The 13,746-nt window shown below is 35.0% G+C and overlaps 2 protein-coding genes across 2 annotated transcripts; one reads left to right on the top strand and one right to left on the bottom strand.

The window, feature by feature from the left end:
- Positions 1-848: 848 nt before the first annotated feature.
- Positions 849-5,001, top strand: LOC110716288 (uridine 5'-monophosphate synthase-like). Its single transcript, XM_021894902.1, has 7 exons — positions 849-1,437; positions 1,892-2,231; positions 3,073-3,156; positions 3,578-3,660; positions 3,761-3,848; positions 3,938-4,192; positions 4,547-5,001. The coding sequence occupies exons 1-7, from the start codon at positions 968-970 to the stop codon at positions 4,673-4,675; spliced, it is 1,449 nt and encodes a 482-aa protein (XP_021750594.1). The 5' UTR covers positions 849-967; the 3' UTR covers positions 4,676-5,001.
- A 2,074-nt stretch (positions 5,002-7,075) lies between these two features.
- On the bottom strand, positions 7,076-11,793 carry LOC110716297 (E3 ubiquitin-protein ligase SINAT5-like). The gene is made up of 5 exons (XM_021894912.1): positions 11,349-11,793; positions 10,421-10,498; positions 9,767-9,996; positions 8,285-8,671; positions 7,076-7,634 (listed from the first exon to the last, which is right to left on the bottom strand). Exons 3-5 carry the CDS (start codon positions 9,974-9,976, stop codon positions 7,314-7,316), a joined length of 918 nt encoding a protein of 305 aa, XP_021750604.1. The 5' UTR covers positions 9,977-9,996; positions 10,421-10,498; positions 11,349-11,793; the 3' UTR covers positions 7,076-7,313.
- Positions 11,794-13,746: the final 1,953 nt, after the last annotated feature.

Consider the following 13,746-nt stretch of genomic DNA (forward strand, 5'->3'; position numbering starts at 1 on the left):
TATCCATTGTTTGGTAAATTAATAACACCTCTAATTCAACTCGTCTTGTCAAGTCCACTTTATATGCTAACTTTCAAATAAAGAAGAAGGATACGACATTTGCCTAGGGGCTTAATAGCCTCCGTGTAATTGTTGCGTTTAATAAATTTTTTGCATTTTCTCAAAAAAAAAAAAAAAGGATACGAGGAGAGATTCTATTTTTTTTTTTTTTTTTTTGAAGAAGGAGAGCAACATTGATATATAAAGCATAATCACTCTATAATGGCTAAAGGTTTGGAGGGAGCACAATAAACATAACACACAAAAATAGCACATAAAAGTGAATGATTAACATGTCATCACTAGCTAAACAACTAACATAACAATAAACTCTTCTTTAGCTAGAAGCTCTAGTAGGTATCAATTTTGAAAACACCTTAAAAGACTTGTGAACTTTGATCAATTCCCAAACAAGGATTAAGAATATTGTACTCTGTATGTGATTGTAAACTTGCAATGCATATACATAAAAATCGTTTTATACTCAAACAATACACTCGTTATATACAAGTTCTCGTAAATCGAAAATAACCATTTTGCCTTTTAGTAATTTAGTGGATCAGTATACTAGTGCAAAACTACTTCCTAGCCCTCTAGTAGGGTTTGATTCCACAACCTCATGGTTGTGAGAAGCAAACCTTACCACTATTCTTAGTCTACACCAACTACGGTGTTAGAATGTTAGATGCAACTTGTGCTTTAAATGAAAATTTTATCGTACAATACACTCGATATATACGGATTCTCGTAAACCGAAAATAACCATTTTGTCTTTTAGTGGATCAGTACACTACTACAGTACTACTCCCTAGCCCTCGTCTACTTTCCGAATCATCTCCTTTCAGCCGCACTTCCCACTTAAAACGAACATATTCTTATTCACACTCACTCTTTTTCCCCTTTCCTCTGCTCAACTCCACCACCATCAATGGCGGCAACTTCCTCATCAATGGAGTCCCTAATACTCAAACTCCACGAAATTTCCGCCGTCAAATTCGGCAATTTCAAGCTCAAATCCGGCATTACTTCCCCAGTTTACATCGACCTTCGCTTAATCGTATCATACCCTTCTCTCCTTTCTCAAATCTCCCAAACCCTAATCTCCGCCGTCGCCGCCGCCTCTCCTCCGGCGACCTTCGATGTCATCTGCGGCGTTCCTTACACCGCGCTTCCCATCGCCACCGTCGTCTCCGTCGCTAATGATATCCCCATGCTTATGCGCCGGAAAGAGGTTAAGGCTTATGGTACTGGTAAGCTTATTGAAGGGGTTTTTCAGGCTTCGCAAACTTGCCTCATTATTGAAGACCTTGTTACTAGTGGTGCTTCTGTTCTTGAGACTGCTGCTCCTTTGAGAGATTCTGGTCTTGTTGTCACTGACGCTGTTGTTTTGATTGATAGGTGAGCGATTTTTATTTCGTGGTACAATCGGGTGTATAATAGAAATTAACGTAGGCATAGATAAAATTGAACATTTTATGCCGCATGTATGGTACACCCGGGTGTATTATGGGGATTGATATACCTTAAACTAATTTAATTTCCAATTTTAATGGATAAGTGAGCGCTTTAGTATCGATTTTAACTCATGGTACACTCGGGTGTATAGTAGAAGTTATGTTGTCCACTTATCACTTTAACTTGTTGCACATCTTGTATGTTACACCCAAATGTATAGTGATTGACCTTAAAGCTGATTCGATTTCCAATGTTTATTGATTTTTTCTGGATTGATTTGATTAGTATTTATGTGAAATGTTGATAAAATTTGAAATTAATACTATGCTTTATTAAATTTGAGAACTTTTTGGTTGATGGCTGATGGAGATGGATGTTGGTAACTTTGCATTTGCAGGGAACAGGGAGGAAGAGAAAATTTGGCCGAAAATGGGATAAGATTGCACTCATTGTTGAAGCTGAGTGAGATGGTTGGAGTTTTGAGGAGGTTGGGTAAGGTGGAGGAAGAAACGGAGAAGATGGTGTTGAAGTTCTTGGAGGAGAATAAGAAGGTATCTGTGCCGAGTGTGGTGAAGGAGAAGGTTGGAGGATCGAAGATGGGTTACGAGGAGAGGGCTAAGTTAGCTAAGAATGAGACTGGTAGGAAATTGTTTGAGATAATGGTAAAGAAGGAGACCAATTTGTGCTTGGCTGCTGATGTTGGTACAGCTGCTGAGTTACTTGACATGGCTGATAAGGTGAATTTTTCTTGCTATTACATACATTAAACTTTAGAGCTAGCACCCAAGTTTCTTCTCATTGGATGGCATGTTAAAGTATGGTGCATTTGTACAACACTAGGAATTAGTTCATATTCAACCGTGATGAACATCTTTTTTGGTGGCAGATAAATTTATCCTCTCTTCTTGGTCCCTAGCAGTTCAAACTTAACTTAAAAGGATTATCTGTTGTAGAACTCTGATGAAAGTGCTGAACCGTTTCGTGTTGGTTTCCCTCCTTGCAAAAAATTGAACATTTCACGATTTTTCTAATCAGTAACTTGAATAACTTTTAGCTGAAATATTTTAGTGGAAACAGGCTATTTTACTTGGACTTGTCATATTGCCACCACTCGGAAATTTGATACAAAGTTTCATGGTTTGGTTCAAATTGAAGTGTCACTGTGTCAAATGTCCATACATATGTTCTTGAATTTAATTTTGGAGTCGAAGCAACATAGGGCAGGGGCAACATTGTTCTTTGGACGGTTGGACCTAAGTGTGACATTAACATGAACCCGTATCATATTTAGGACATGCATACATGATGCTTACCTCCAAAACTTTATAAGGTTTACTCAGGTCAGGGGAGATGTTGGTTCTTATAGTACTTGTGTATGGTGGTTGTATTATTAAATCATTAACAAATGTCAACTAAGAACTCATGAATTTCCCAATATGCTTGGCTTGCTTTCCCTTTATTTTTCAAGACTTAATGGTGCTGATTTCTTCCTAGTATGCAATGTCAAAGGCCGTGCTCTGAATCATTTTTCTGTATACATTTTGATTTGACTTAACCTGTTTGCACATTTTGTTGCAGGTTGGACCAGAAATCTGTTTGTTGAAGACTCATGTTGATATATTACCTGATTTCACCCCAGACTTTGGTTCAAAACTTCGATCGGTATGTTATGATCATATCTTTATCCTTCATTTTAATTTGCCGCCCCCAACCCCCAACAAACCCCCTTCTACAGATTTGCTGCCATGTACTTCGTATAAATCAATCGGCTAACTCTGCTGTCAACTACTTATGTTACTACTTTGTTGGTGTGAACCACATTTATTTGGACTGCATGTCTGTGCTTATAGACCTCTAGATTCTTGTAGTCTGACATATTGAAGCTTTTGGTGCTTCTGTTGATAAAGAGACAACCTGCTTTAATTTAATTTGTTTTTAATTTGTTTCGGCAACATCTCCAAGATTCTCCAATGCTGGTTTCCATATTTCTGGTGCTAAATTTTTTTAAGATATATTTTGAATTCTGTGTCATTATATGTTTCTTAAGCAACTGTTTTGTCACATTGGCAACTGAACTTGACAGATTGCAGACAAGCACAATTTCCTTATTTTTGAGGATCGCAAATTTGCTGACATTGGCAACACCGTAACTATGCAGTATGAAGGGTAAGAGATCATATTGTTCCAATTTCTCTATCTCACATTCTCACAGTGTTTATCATCTTGTCTCTAGACTCCTCTGAGTTTACCACTTTGCTTGTTTCAGAGGTGTCTACCGCATCTTGGATTGGGCTGACATAATTAATGCTCACATCATCTCAGGCCCTGGGATTGTGGATGGTCTTAAGTTGAAGGTATGCCTTACAGATTAATTCATTTAAAACATTCATCTTTTCTGAATTGATAAACATTTGTCAATAATCATTCCCCTGCTGAATTTCAGGGTTTACCTCGTGGTAGGGGCCTCTTGTTGTTGGCTGAAATGAGCTCTGCTGGTAATCTTGCAACAGGAGATTACACAGCGGCAGCTGCAAAGATTGCCGAGGATCACTCAGATTTTGTCATAGGCTTCATCTCAGTTAATCCGGCATCTTGGAAATGTGGACCTTTGAATCCATCCCTAATTCATGCTACACCTGGAGTTCAAATGGTTTCTGGTGGTGATGCTCTTGGCCAACAGTACAACACTCCACACTCAGTATGATTCTTTCTTGTTACTCCTTATTTCTGGGAACAGAATACAGATAGTTCAAATACCATCAGAAATGCTAAACTGTTACTCCAATTGTGGACTTGTGGTCTAATACTCTGATATATAGTTGTAGGACCCAGGTTGATGTACCTGTTCAAAGTCATTTAGGTAGTATTGATTCACTAAATTAGTTATAGAATTCAATATGGGTAAAATAATTCAGGTCATACTGATTTTAAAAGTACATGCAAATTTAGATGCTGAAAGCAGGACTATTCTTGCTAAAAAAAAATCTATGCATGTTGCATACCGTTTACCAGGCTGCTTTATATTTGAATTAAACTGGCTACATTATTGCAGGTTATCTATGACAGAGGCAGTGACATGATAATTGTTGGTCGTGGAATCATTAAAGCAGCAAATCCTGGAGAGGCTGCTCGTGAATACCGAGTCCAAGGTTGGAATGCATATTTGGCGAAATGTACGTAAATCAAACAAGTCTGCTTGGACTTTCTCAGTTTTGCATTGTGATGGCCTGACTTTTCCAATAACCTGTAACTTTGTTCAAGGGAAGATCTGAATAGGTCTACACCGATGGTTCAACTATAGGGTTCAAATGTATTCTAGTTAGGGCCGTTAGGCTTTTGATCTGGCTTGAGTTATTGTGATTCTCTTTGTATTTTAGAATGATGGTATTGAGCCGCTATTCTTGAGTGCTGCATAATCCTTGGACAAATTGCGCCCCATGTATTCTATATTTGAGTTTGCAAAAAAGTAAAAGTTTAATAATTCAGGCTACTGCAATTTTATCTCAATTGATGGGTAAAATATAGCTATGTAGATCAATCTGTAACAAAAATTAGGGCAAGAATTTACTCCATGATTATGCAGATTGGGTGCCTTTCTGTAAGTAGAGCTGGCAATTTGAGTATATGGGTGCTGTTCATATTCATAGGATTCACAAAATTTATCAAACATCATGTAAAATGTTCGTGTTCAGGTTGGTTTCGTGTTTTTCTCATCTCAAACTTGTCTTGGAGTAACTTTGTACTTTGCATTCATGTCGGTTTTGGTTGTGTAGTCACGAAAAGTTCAAGTTTTGTATAGACTTGATTACAAGGATGCATTCCTAGAGACCCACACAATAAAGCACTTAGAGCATCTACAATCTTTGCGATAAATGTTTTCAAAGTGACTCCTCATTTAGAGCATGGGCAATAACATCCTCATCCTCTAATATACTCTATCTTTTATTCTTGTTTTGACACCTCATTTTCTCTTTCATATACCCCACTTTTCACTAAATTCATCATTTTAACTATTTTTCATCCTCTATTTCCCCCACATCAATTAAGGATCCTCTTTCTCATCCTCCTCTTCTCTCTCCTATTTTTTACAAAAATAGCATTGCCAAGTGTCGAATAATTATAGATGCATGTTTATGTTTTTTTTTTTTAAAAAAAAATCCCTTATCTCTCCTCACGTGTCACCCACCCCCACAATTCCACCCAAAACTTGGCTCTTGAGCCAATGCACCTTCATCCTCCATCTATAGAAGATCCACCATCATCCTCTTTAATTGAGGATCCTCTTAAAAAGTTCTACAACAATCCTCATCCTCTAACTTCACAAAAAACATAAAAAGGATGAGCCCCATTGTGGGTGCTCTTATGCTTGTGCAATGTGGTAAATAAAAACAATGTAATAAGAATGACAAGAGTGTAAAGACAATGGGAAGTAAGGTGGAGGAAGGAGGAAAGGAAAGAGATAAATGGGCTTGCTTAACGATGCAAATGCTTAGTATTGGTGCCATAGAAAGGTATCTTTTGAAATATCACATATATATAAGTAATACAGAGTACACATATAACTAACGATCCCATATAAAGTATTCCGGTATTTTTTTAGTTGATGCATATACTTGTCACGTGAAGTCTTGTTAGAATTATTATAGATAATTTTTATTATCGACTTTTTATTACTCCTTTTTTTTTTTAAGAAGTATTATAGTTAAAAGACTAGTTGTCTTTGTACACAAATGCCTAAGCCAAGTTAAATTTAAATTTAAATATTACTTTATAGTTACACAACTGTTGAGTGTTGGAAATTGTTAGGAATATAGGAGCTGTACTGTTTATGAAATTTGGCATTTTACGTTTTAACACTAGTAATTGAATGTTTCCTCTGCAGCTGCCTTGCCCTATCCGGCTATCCTAGATGTAATGAATCACTGATTCAAGTGTCAAAGCATCCTTGCATTAATTCTTCTGATGACATTGTTTAATATGCTTTCAACATTCAGTGATCTCTAACATTAAAAATTAGTGCAACTTGTAAGTAGGCAATTTGGCTTGTTGCTTGAAACCAGTTGCCTAATCCATGCAAGTGATGCAACTCGAATATCCGGCGTCCGTATTATAAAGTTGTGTATTATAAAGCTGTATGCACCAACGAAGTTTCGTGTTTAGTAAACGCGCTCATCTTACAGTGGCAAATGCCCTGCTTGCCTGTATCATGTACTTGTATAACAAACGTCTCGTCTTACAGTGGCAAATGCCCTGCTTGACTGTATCAGTGTAGTGTCATTTGTGTACCAGGTTGTTTGATGATTTGTGCAAAAAACTAGCATTTTTACAAAGATTGGCAAACCTGTTAAATAAAATTTTATACGTAACCAGGATAGGCACAGTGCAAATCATACTCCTAACTTTCTTTAACTATCACCATTGCTAATATTGTACGAGGAGTATCTGCTAAAAGCAAAGGATATATCCTGGCTTTCTCTTGTCAATGGTTCATCTTCTAAAAACCAGCTTAACCATTCATAAGGCCATCCCTAAATTAGGAATAATCCTGTGAGCTGCCAAATATGTTTTTCACGTCGATCCACACACAAAAATGAAGCATATTTGACATTTTGCCAAAAAAAAAAAAAAAAAAAAAAGAAGATAGGATTCAACACTTTTCACATGAACAACATAACCTTGTCTCAGCCATGTATTTGATGCATAGGCCAGCAAAGAGAGTTTGCCATTTTACACACACGAAAATACACGAACAGAAGACTTTTCTAGTGGTACTACAAGGAGAAGCTAATTCTAACGGAAGACTTTCAAGAAAACTTAAATCACTGTTCTTTCCAAATCCTACCAGTTACCCTCAGTTTTAATTCCTTCCTATCGCCGCCTGAAAAGAAAAGTGCCATATTTCTCTGGATAATGAGGCCATCAAAGCTGTCACGGACCTTGCGATGGCTATCCCTGATGCTCCTTGGCACTCCTTGCCAGCACAACTTTCTTCCATTTCCTCCTACCTCAAGGCTGTAGTTATAGTTCTTTGCCTCATTGTCATCCCCCATGAATCGTAAGAAAGCTATGTAGACAGGAGCCATACCAAGCTGGAATGCTTCAAAATGAAGGCAAAAGTACTGTCCAAAGCAACTGAAGACCTGAAGTGCAAAAATAGGAAAGAAAATATTAAGACAAATACATGATCAAGCTATCAATATTATTATTTAAAGTAATAAATTCTAAGCTCTCCAAAACATGCATCACTTCCTAAACAATCCTTTCAGTATTTAAATTTTCAACTCTCACATGCAAAGTTATCTACTCCATATTAATATCAGCAACTTATTGAGGGCAATAACCCTTTACGGCCCAAATCATTCTCTCTTACTCAAGTCATATGTGGTCAATTGTTGTATGACTTAAAAATATTAAACTACTAATCTCAACTTCTCACTTTATGGTAATTGTTAACTCACGGAAGCATTGGTATATTAACACAAGAGGAAAACCCTGTGATTGTAAGGCTAACTTTTGCATAAACATAGGTATATTCTAGTTGTGATTCAATCAAAAGTTGGATACTAAAAAACCAGTGGATGAATACAATCTGCTACTGAACAAATCCACATAGCTTAGGGTGTGTTGTCATCAACATGACAACATATTTTGACTTGTTTCCGACAAATTAAGTTCAGATAGACACTTCAGACAATTTGAGTCAAGATATGTTTGAAAAACAGAGTGAGCAGATTATTTTATTCAGTATTCCAAATTTTAAATGGATGTACACAATCTGGAAAATGCTTACCGTAAGCATCCAAGTAGCATTTTCAACCTCATGGGGATTTGACTTCACGTAGCGGTGGTTGAATGTACTGCCACTGTGCATGTCAACTTTATGATCCTCCTTGAGGTGGGCCACCAGGTAAGGGATATCACCAATGACAGTGCATTCTGATCCAGCATAAGGACAGCTATAGGGTCTAAAGGAACATTGAGACTCATGCTTCAGCTTGCTATAGTAAGGATATATGCCCACACATCCGTAACTTTGATATTTACATGGAAGTTCAAGGGATGCAGCCACCTTCTCCAGGGCAAGGCATCTAATGTTACCAAGTTCATGCCTGCAAGTTGGGCACCGGTTGTGTACCCTGGGTTTGCAATTAGCACATATTGTGTGGCCATTTGAGCACTGCGTCAATGACAAAGGATACAATAATCAGAAAATTGCACAAACATATAAACCATGAAAGAGTCATGCTCAGAATTTAACAACCACCAGCCCCTTATTGTCATCCCCCATGAATCGTAAGAAAGCTATGTAGACAGGAGCCATACCAAGCTGGAATGCTTCAAAATGAAGGCAAAAGTACTGTCCAAACACTATTCATTCCCAAAAAAAAAAAGGACTAGAGAGTAAGGGACTATGAACCAAGAGAGTTTGAAGGAGAAAGCAGAAATCAAGGAGAGCTAACATTTGACAAATAAAGAAAAACACTACTGAGCAAGGGGCCAGGCAGAGATGGAGCACAGTGATCTAGAATCTTTATAAACCAAATCACCATAGTTCGCATTCAACACTTTTGTTTTTCGTTAAGCGACAATCTATACCTCTGATTAAACTACTAGCATAAGTACATTAATACTCTTTAGTGCAAACCCAACGAAATGGGCTGCCTTTTAATTAACTTCCGAGAACTATAATGATGCAATTGGAGCAAGTTGTAATGGAAAAGAGTGAAAGATTCATCTCATTCTTGTAATGGATGTGAGTGCACCAGAAAGCAGAAAAGTTGCCCTTAACATGAGTGAAATCTAAAGTAGTTTCAAGTATCTGCTTAAGACTATTTAATTTCTAAGCTGTTCATTTTCTCTGTAGGCTTTGAATAGCCACTACAGCAAATAATGGAATTTCTGACAGCATAAAAGAAGAAGGTGCTACCTTTGTTTTCAAATTTTTTTTAGAAGATGAGTGAAAAACTTGTTTACAAATCCTTAATACAGCAATACACTAATACTCAACATATATCTTTTCTCCAGATCAGCTTTCAACACGAGCATATCGATCATGAGATATATTTCGCAGTTATCTCTCAGTCAATGATTTCATCGCCTATCCCCTCGCCCCCAACCCAATCAAACAATTTCTGAATCATATTTAATTAAGACAGAGGCAGCAGGGAGAGCAATACATGGAAAATCCAAGTGCATGAGTTTAAAATTTTCAACCAACTTGGGATATTCTGGTACTTTAGCATCACATAAGAAGCACTAGAGGCAGCCTCACCTGGTGGATTGGAGGGTACATGGCAGTTAGGCACACTGGGCACTCCAGCAGCTCATAAACACTGCTAGACACAATTGGATTTGGTTTAACAGTAGTTTGTGCAGTATCCATCACATTTTCTACAACATCAATCATATCCTCAGTCGAGGGAGGGTCGATAACTTCAGGCTTCCCCCTCACATCATCAAGATATGGACTTCCAGTAGCCATATTGTAGGCCAAATAGCTATCTGAAAGCAAAACAGAATGTTATCATGATATCATCAATTCCTTTTCAGTAAAATAGTGTGTAAATACTCTTTGCAAATCATCAACTCCTTTTCAGTAAAATATATCAGGAAATATAAGTTCTAATAAGCTAAGTTTGGGGCTTATATTTCGCAAAGATAAGTGTACCGAAACTCAATTCACAAATGTGATAAGCTCTCATAAATTAAGTACAGGGCTAAAAAGTTCTTAAATCAAGTGAAGAAACTTTTTTGATGGAGAAAAACACCCTATTATTGACATCTAAAGCCAAGGTACAAACACATTGACATATAACCTATACAATAGCCATACAACTATTCAAGGCCTTCATCTAATTAAGTTCTATCCGAAATCATAAAAACGCGATTTAACATGTTAATGCAAACAAGGATGAGGATTACATACCAACAAATTTCCACTCAGTTCGAAACCCGTTACCAGCTTTCCTCTCTTCAAATGTGTTGACTGATTTTAATCCCTTGTCTACAAATAGACAAAGCACAAAAATGTTCAACAATTAAGGTAACAGTAAAACCCATGATTATTTTTTGTTTCATCAAGTGCAAACATCAGTAAAAAAAATGAAGGACCTAAATATCAAGCTTTTTCAAAATATGCATCACAACAACAAAATCCTAAATAAAGACAAGCATATATAGATTCTTATGCAAATAAAAGCGCATACTTCAAAACGCCTAATTATTCAAGTAAATCAAACCATCATCCAGCTATAATTTAGACTATGCTAGGAAGTAAAAACTACTAAAATAGAAATCATCTTATTTGCATAAGTTTTTTATTTTTTTATTTTTATTTTTATCTACAATAAACAGAAATTCAAACAAACTATTTGCTCACAATTACAAATAAGATATAAGGTTAATTCTTAATTATTTTTAGTACTCCGTAAATGTTATATTTTCAAAATATATGAAGTTTGAAAATTCATAAATACAGGAAAGAAAAAAAAATACAAACTTTACAAAAAAATCTACGCCATAAAATGCAAAACATTAAACATTCTAACTTTAAAATAATAAATAAATTACGGACCACAGATAATTTGATAAACAAAAACCTCTTATAAAATGGCATATCACATTTAAAAAGAAATATCACAAACAAAAACTTGAACCCAAGATTTTAATATCAAAAAAATAAAAATTGATCAGTTGTATTACTACTCAGAAAAACCCAACAATTAAAAATTAGAAATTTGATCGTCAAACCCAAAATCATCATCACAATAAAACCCACAAACAAACAATCAAACAAGAAGAAATAAATAAATTAAAACAAACGAATAAATAAAAAATAAAGAAACAAAATTTACCTTGAAATGAGGAATTCAAAATTTAAAATTCAAAACCCCATGAAAGAACAAAGAAGAATAAAACCCTAAAAAGATGGAGGACGGTGGAAATTGGAGGCCCTCAACTCAAACATGAACAAAAATTGATTTGAATTATAAAAAAAAAGTGGGGAATTTGTAGTTTCAGAAGAACTAATTATTAAATTTGTTTTTTTTTGGCCGTCTGAAAATGGGAATAATATGGGAGACGACTAATAAATAAATAAAGAGTAAGAGTAATAAATATAAATATTTATTACAATATTTTTGTTTGTATTATTATTACCAACAATTAAAAAAAATAATTTAGCAGGCCTGCAATTTAGTTAGGAGGGCAAGATATTTGAAAATAAAGAGAGTAAGAAAAATTTGGAAAAAGAGAAGAGAGCGTATGTTTGTGTAAATGTGTCAAGTTGATGGGTTTTTGGGGTTGACAGACTTTTTATTGAGTAAATACAAAAAGAACTAGTCAATACTTGTGGGGTCTTTCCTTTGGTTCAAATAGAGAGGGACTGAGGAAGGATCATCCAAATTGTTTGTTCATCTAACACCTACCCTCATCATGATGTAAATTATGAATTTATGACGAGTTACGGATGATTAATCCGATGAGGTCTCGACATAATGACAAAGATCTAAGATTTGTACGAAGTATATAATTTAGTGTCTGTTCTCATTTGCTGAACTGAATATTTTATATTTTTATGAGAGAAGAAAATTAGAAACTGAATTGAAAATAAATTGAAGAGAACATACCCTTAATATAAGTTTGAATTTTCTTTTTGTGATTGTAATTTATGCTGCCCTTGTGGCTCATTTGTACACGAAAATATACAACTTTGTAATCGATGTTTGTGAGAAAATTTAATAAGATAGTTTGATGACTTATAATGAATTTATGTTATAGCGAAAGATTATCTCATTAAAATTTTGATTGATTGTAAGACTCTTGTGATTGATTGATATATTTTTGTCACTTAGGCTCATATGATTAGTTGATTGAGAAATTTTCGTTACTTAGTGAAGATATACGGAGTACTCGTACAACTGATTGATCTTTCCTTAGTTAGATTGCAAATCAAGAATGCAATGAACTTTGATATTTTTTTTTCAAGGATTTCTTCAAGAGTATATATGGAATCTATAAAAGTTTAAATACTTCAACTTCAATTTAAGAATTGAATGATTATAGATGAAACTTCGTTATATAAGAATAACTTATTACTATATGGTTTCATATTCTTTCCACATTATCTTCGCGCTTTTAAGAATTTTCACCTTAGCAATGCAAAGTCTAAAAATGTACATCTAATAATTCGGTGCCTTTTTTTTTTTTTTTTATTAATTTCAAACTTTTCATGAGTGTATATGTTGCTCCGTCATAAGAATGAGAAGAAGTTTCTTGTGTGATTTTACAATTCGTAGATGAATGATTGATAGACATTTATTCGCAAATAACTAGCCCTGTATAAAGCTCCATTTTGAACAATTAAAGAAAAAAACTTATGCTCTTTCAAGTGAGAAAGCCCTTCAACATAGATTATTTAACAGACACATAACGAAATAGAGGTATACAAACTCCTTCCCTATTCTTTATAGTTGTAATATTTTTGACTTAAACGCCACCAACTACTATACTTTGACGAGTTATAATTAATGAAAAATATGGTCAAGTGAAATTTTGTTAGATTTTGTCTCAATTTATATACTTTTAAAATATCAGATTTATAAGTTTTAGGTATTGATAATCAAAAATATTAATACTGAACAAATGTATTGACAAGCGTGGAATAATAAAATTATTGCTATGTTTTGCACACAAGTAGGAAAACTAAAGATTTAAACTGTATTCCAATCAAAGCTAGTTAAAATAAACATCTTTCATTCAAAGAAATTAAGTTGTTTTTAACTTTTTTCTTTTCCAATAATCAATTAGCCACCAACCCCTCAATCAACTAAACAAAGTAGCCCCCTTATCCCAAATCTTAGTTCTAAATAACTAACAAAACTTATATATTAGTCGCCTTCCAACCAATCTACCAAAGTAAATGTAAGACTATTTTATTTACACGCGCATGAAAAATGCCCAATAAAATGTGTTATTGTAGATCATTTTGGAAGAAAAGAATGAGAGGGTGAGTAATTGCCTAATTGGGTAACCGTATAGTTGTATGCCAATTACATGGGTGACTCACCTTTGCAGCTCTTTATCAAAATTAGTCAACAAATTTATTTGAAGCAACCAACTAGAGTTGGTTCAAGTGGTAAGCAACTTAATGTCGTTTAAGACAGTTTTGACCATTGGATCAAGTGGTAAGCAATTTCGTATAAAACAGTTGTGAATACTAGATAATTAACGGAAATCCACATACCCACTGTG

This window comes from Chenopodium quinoa, unplaced genomic scaffold, assembly GCF_001683475.1.
Source record: "Chenopodium quinoa cultivar QQ74 unplaced genomic scaffold, ASM168347v1, whole genome shotgun sequence".
NCBI classification, from domain to species: domain Eukaryota; kingdom Viridiplantae; phylum Streptophyta; class Magnoliopsida; order Caryophyllales; family Amaranthaceae; genus Chenopodium; species Chenopodium quinoa.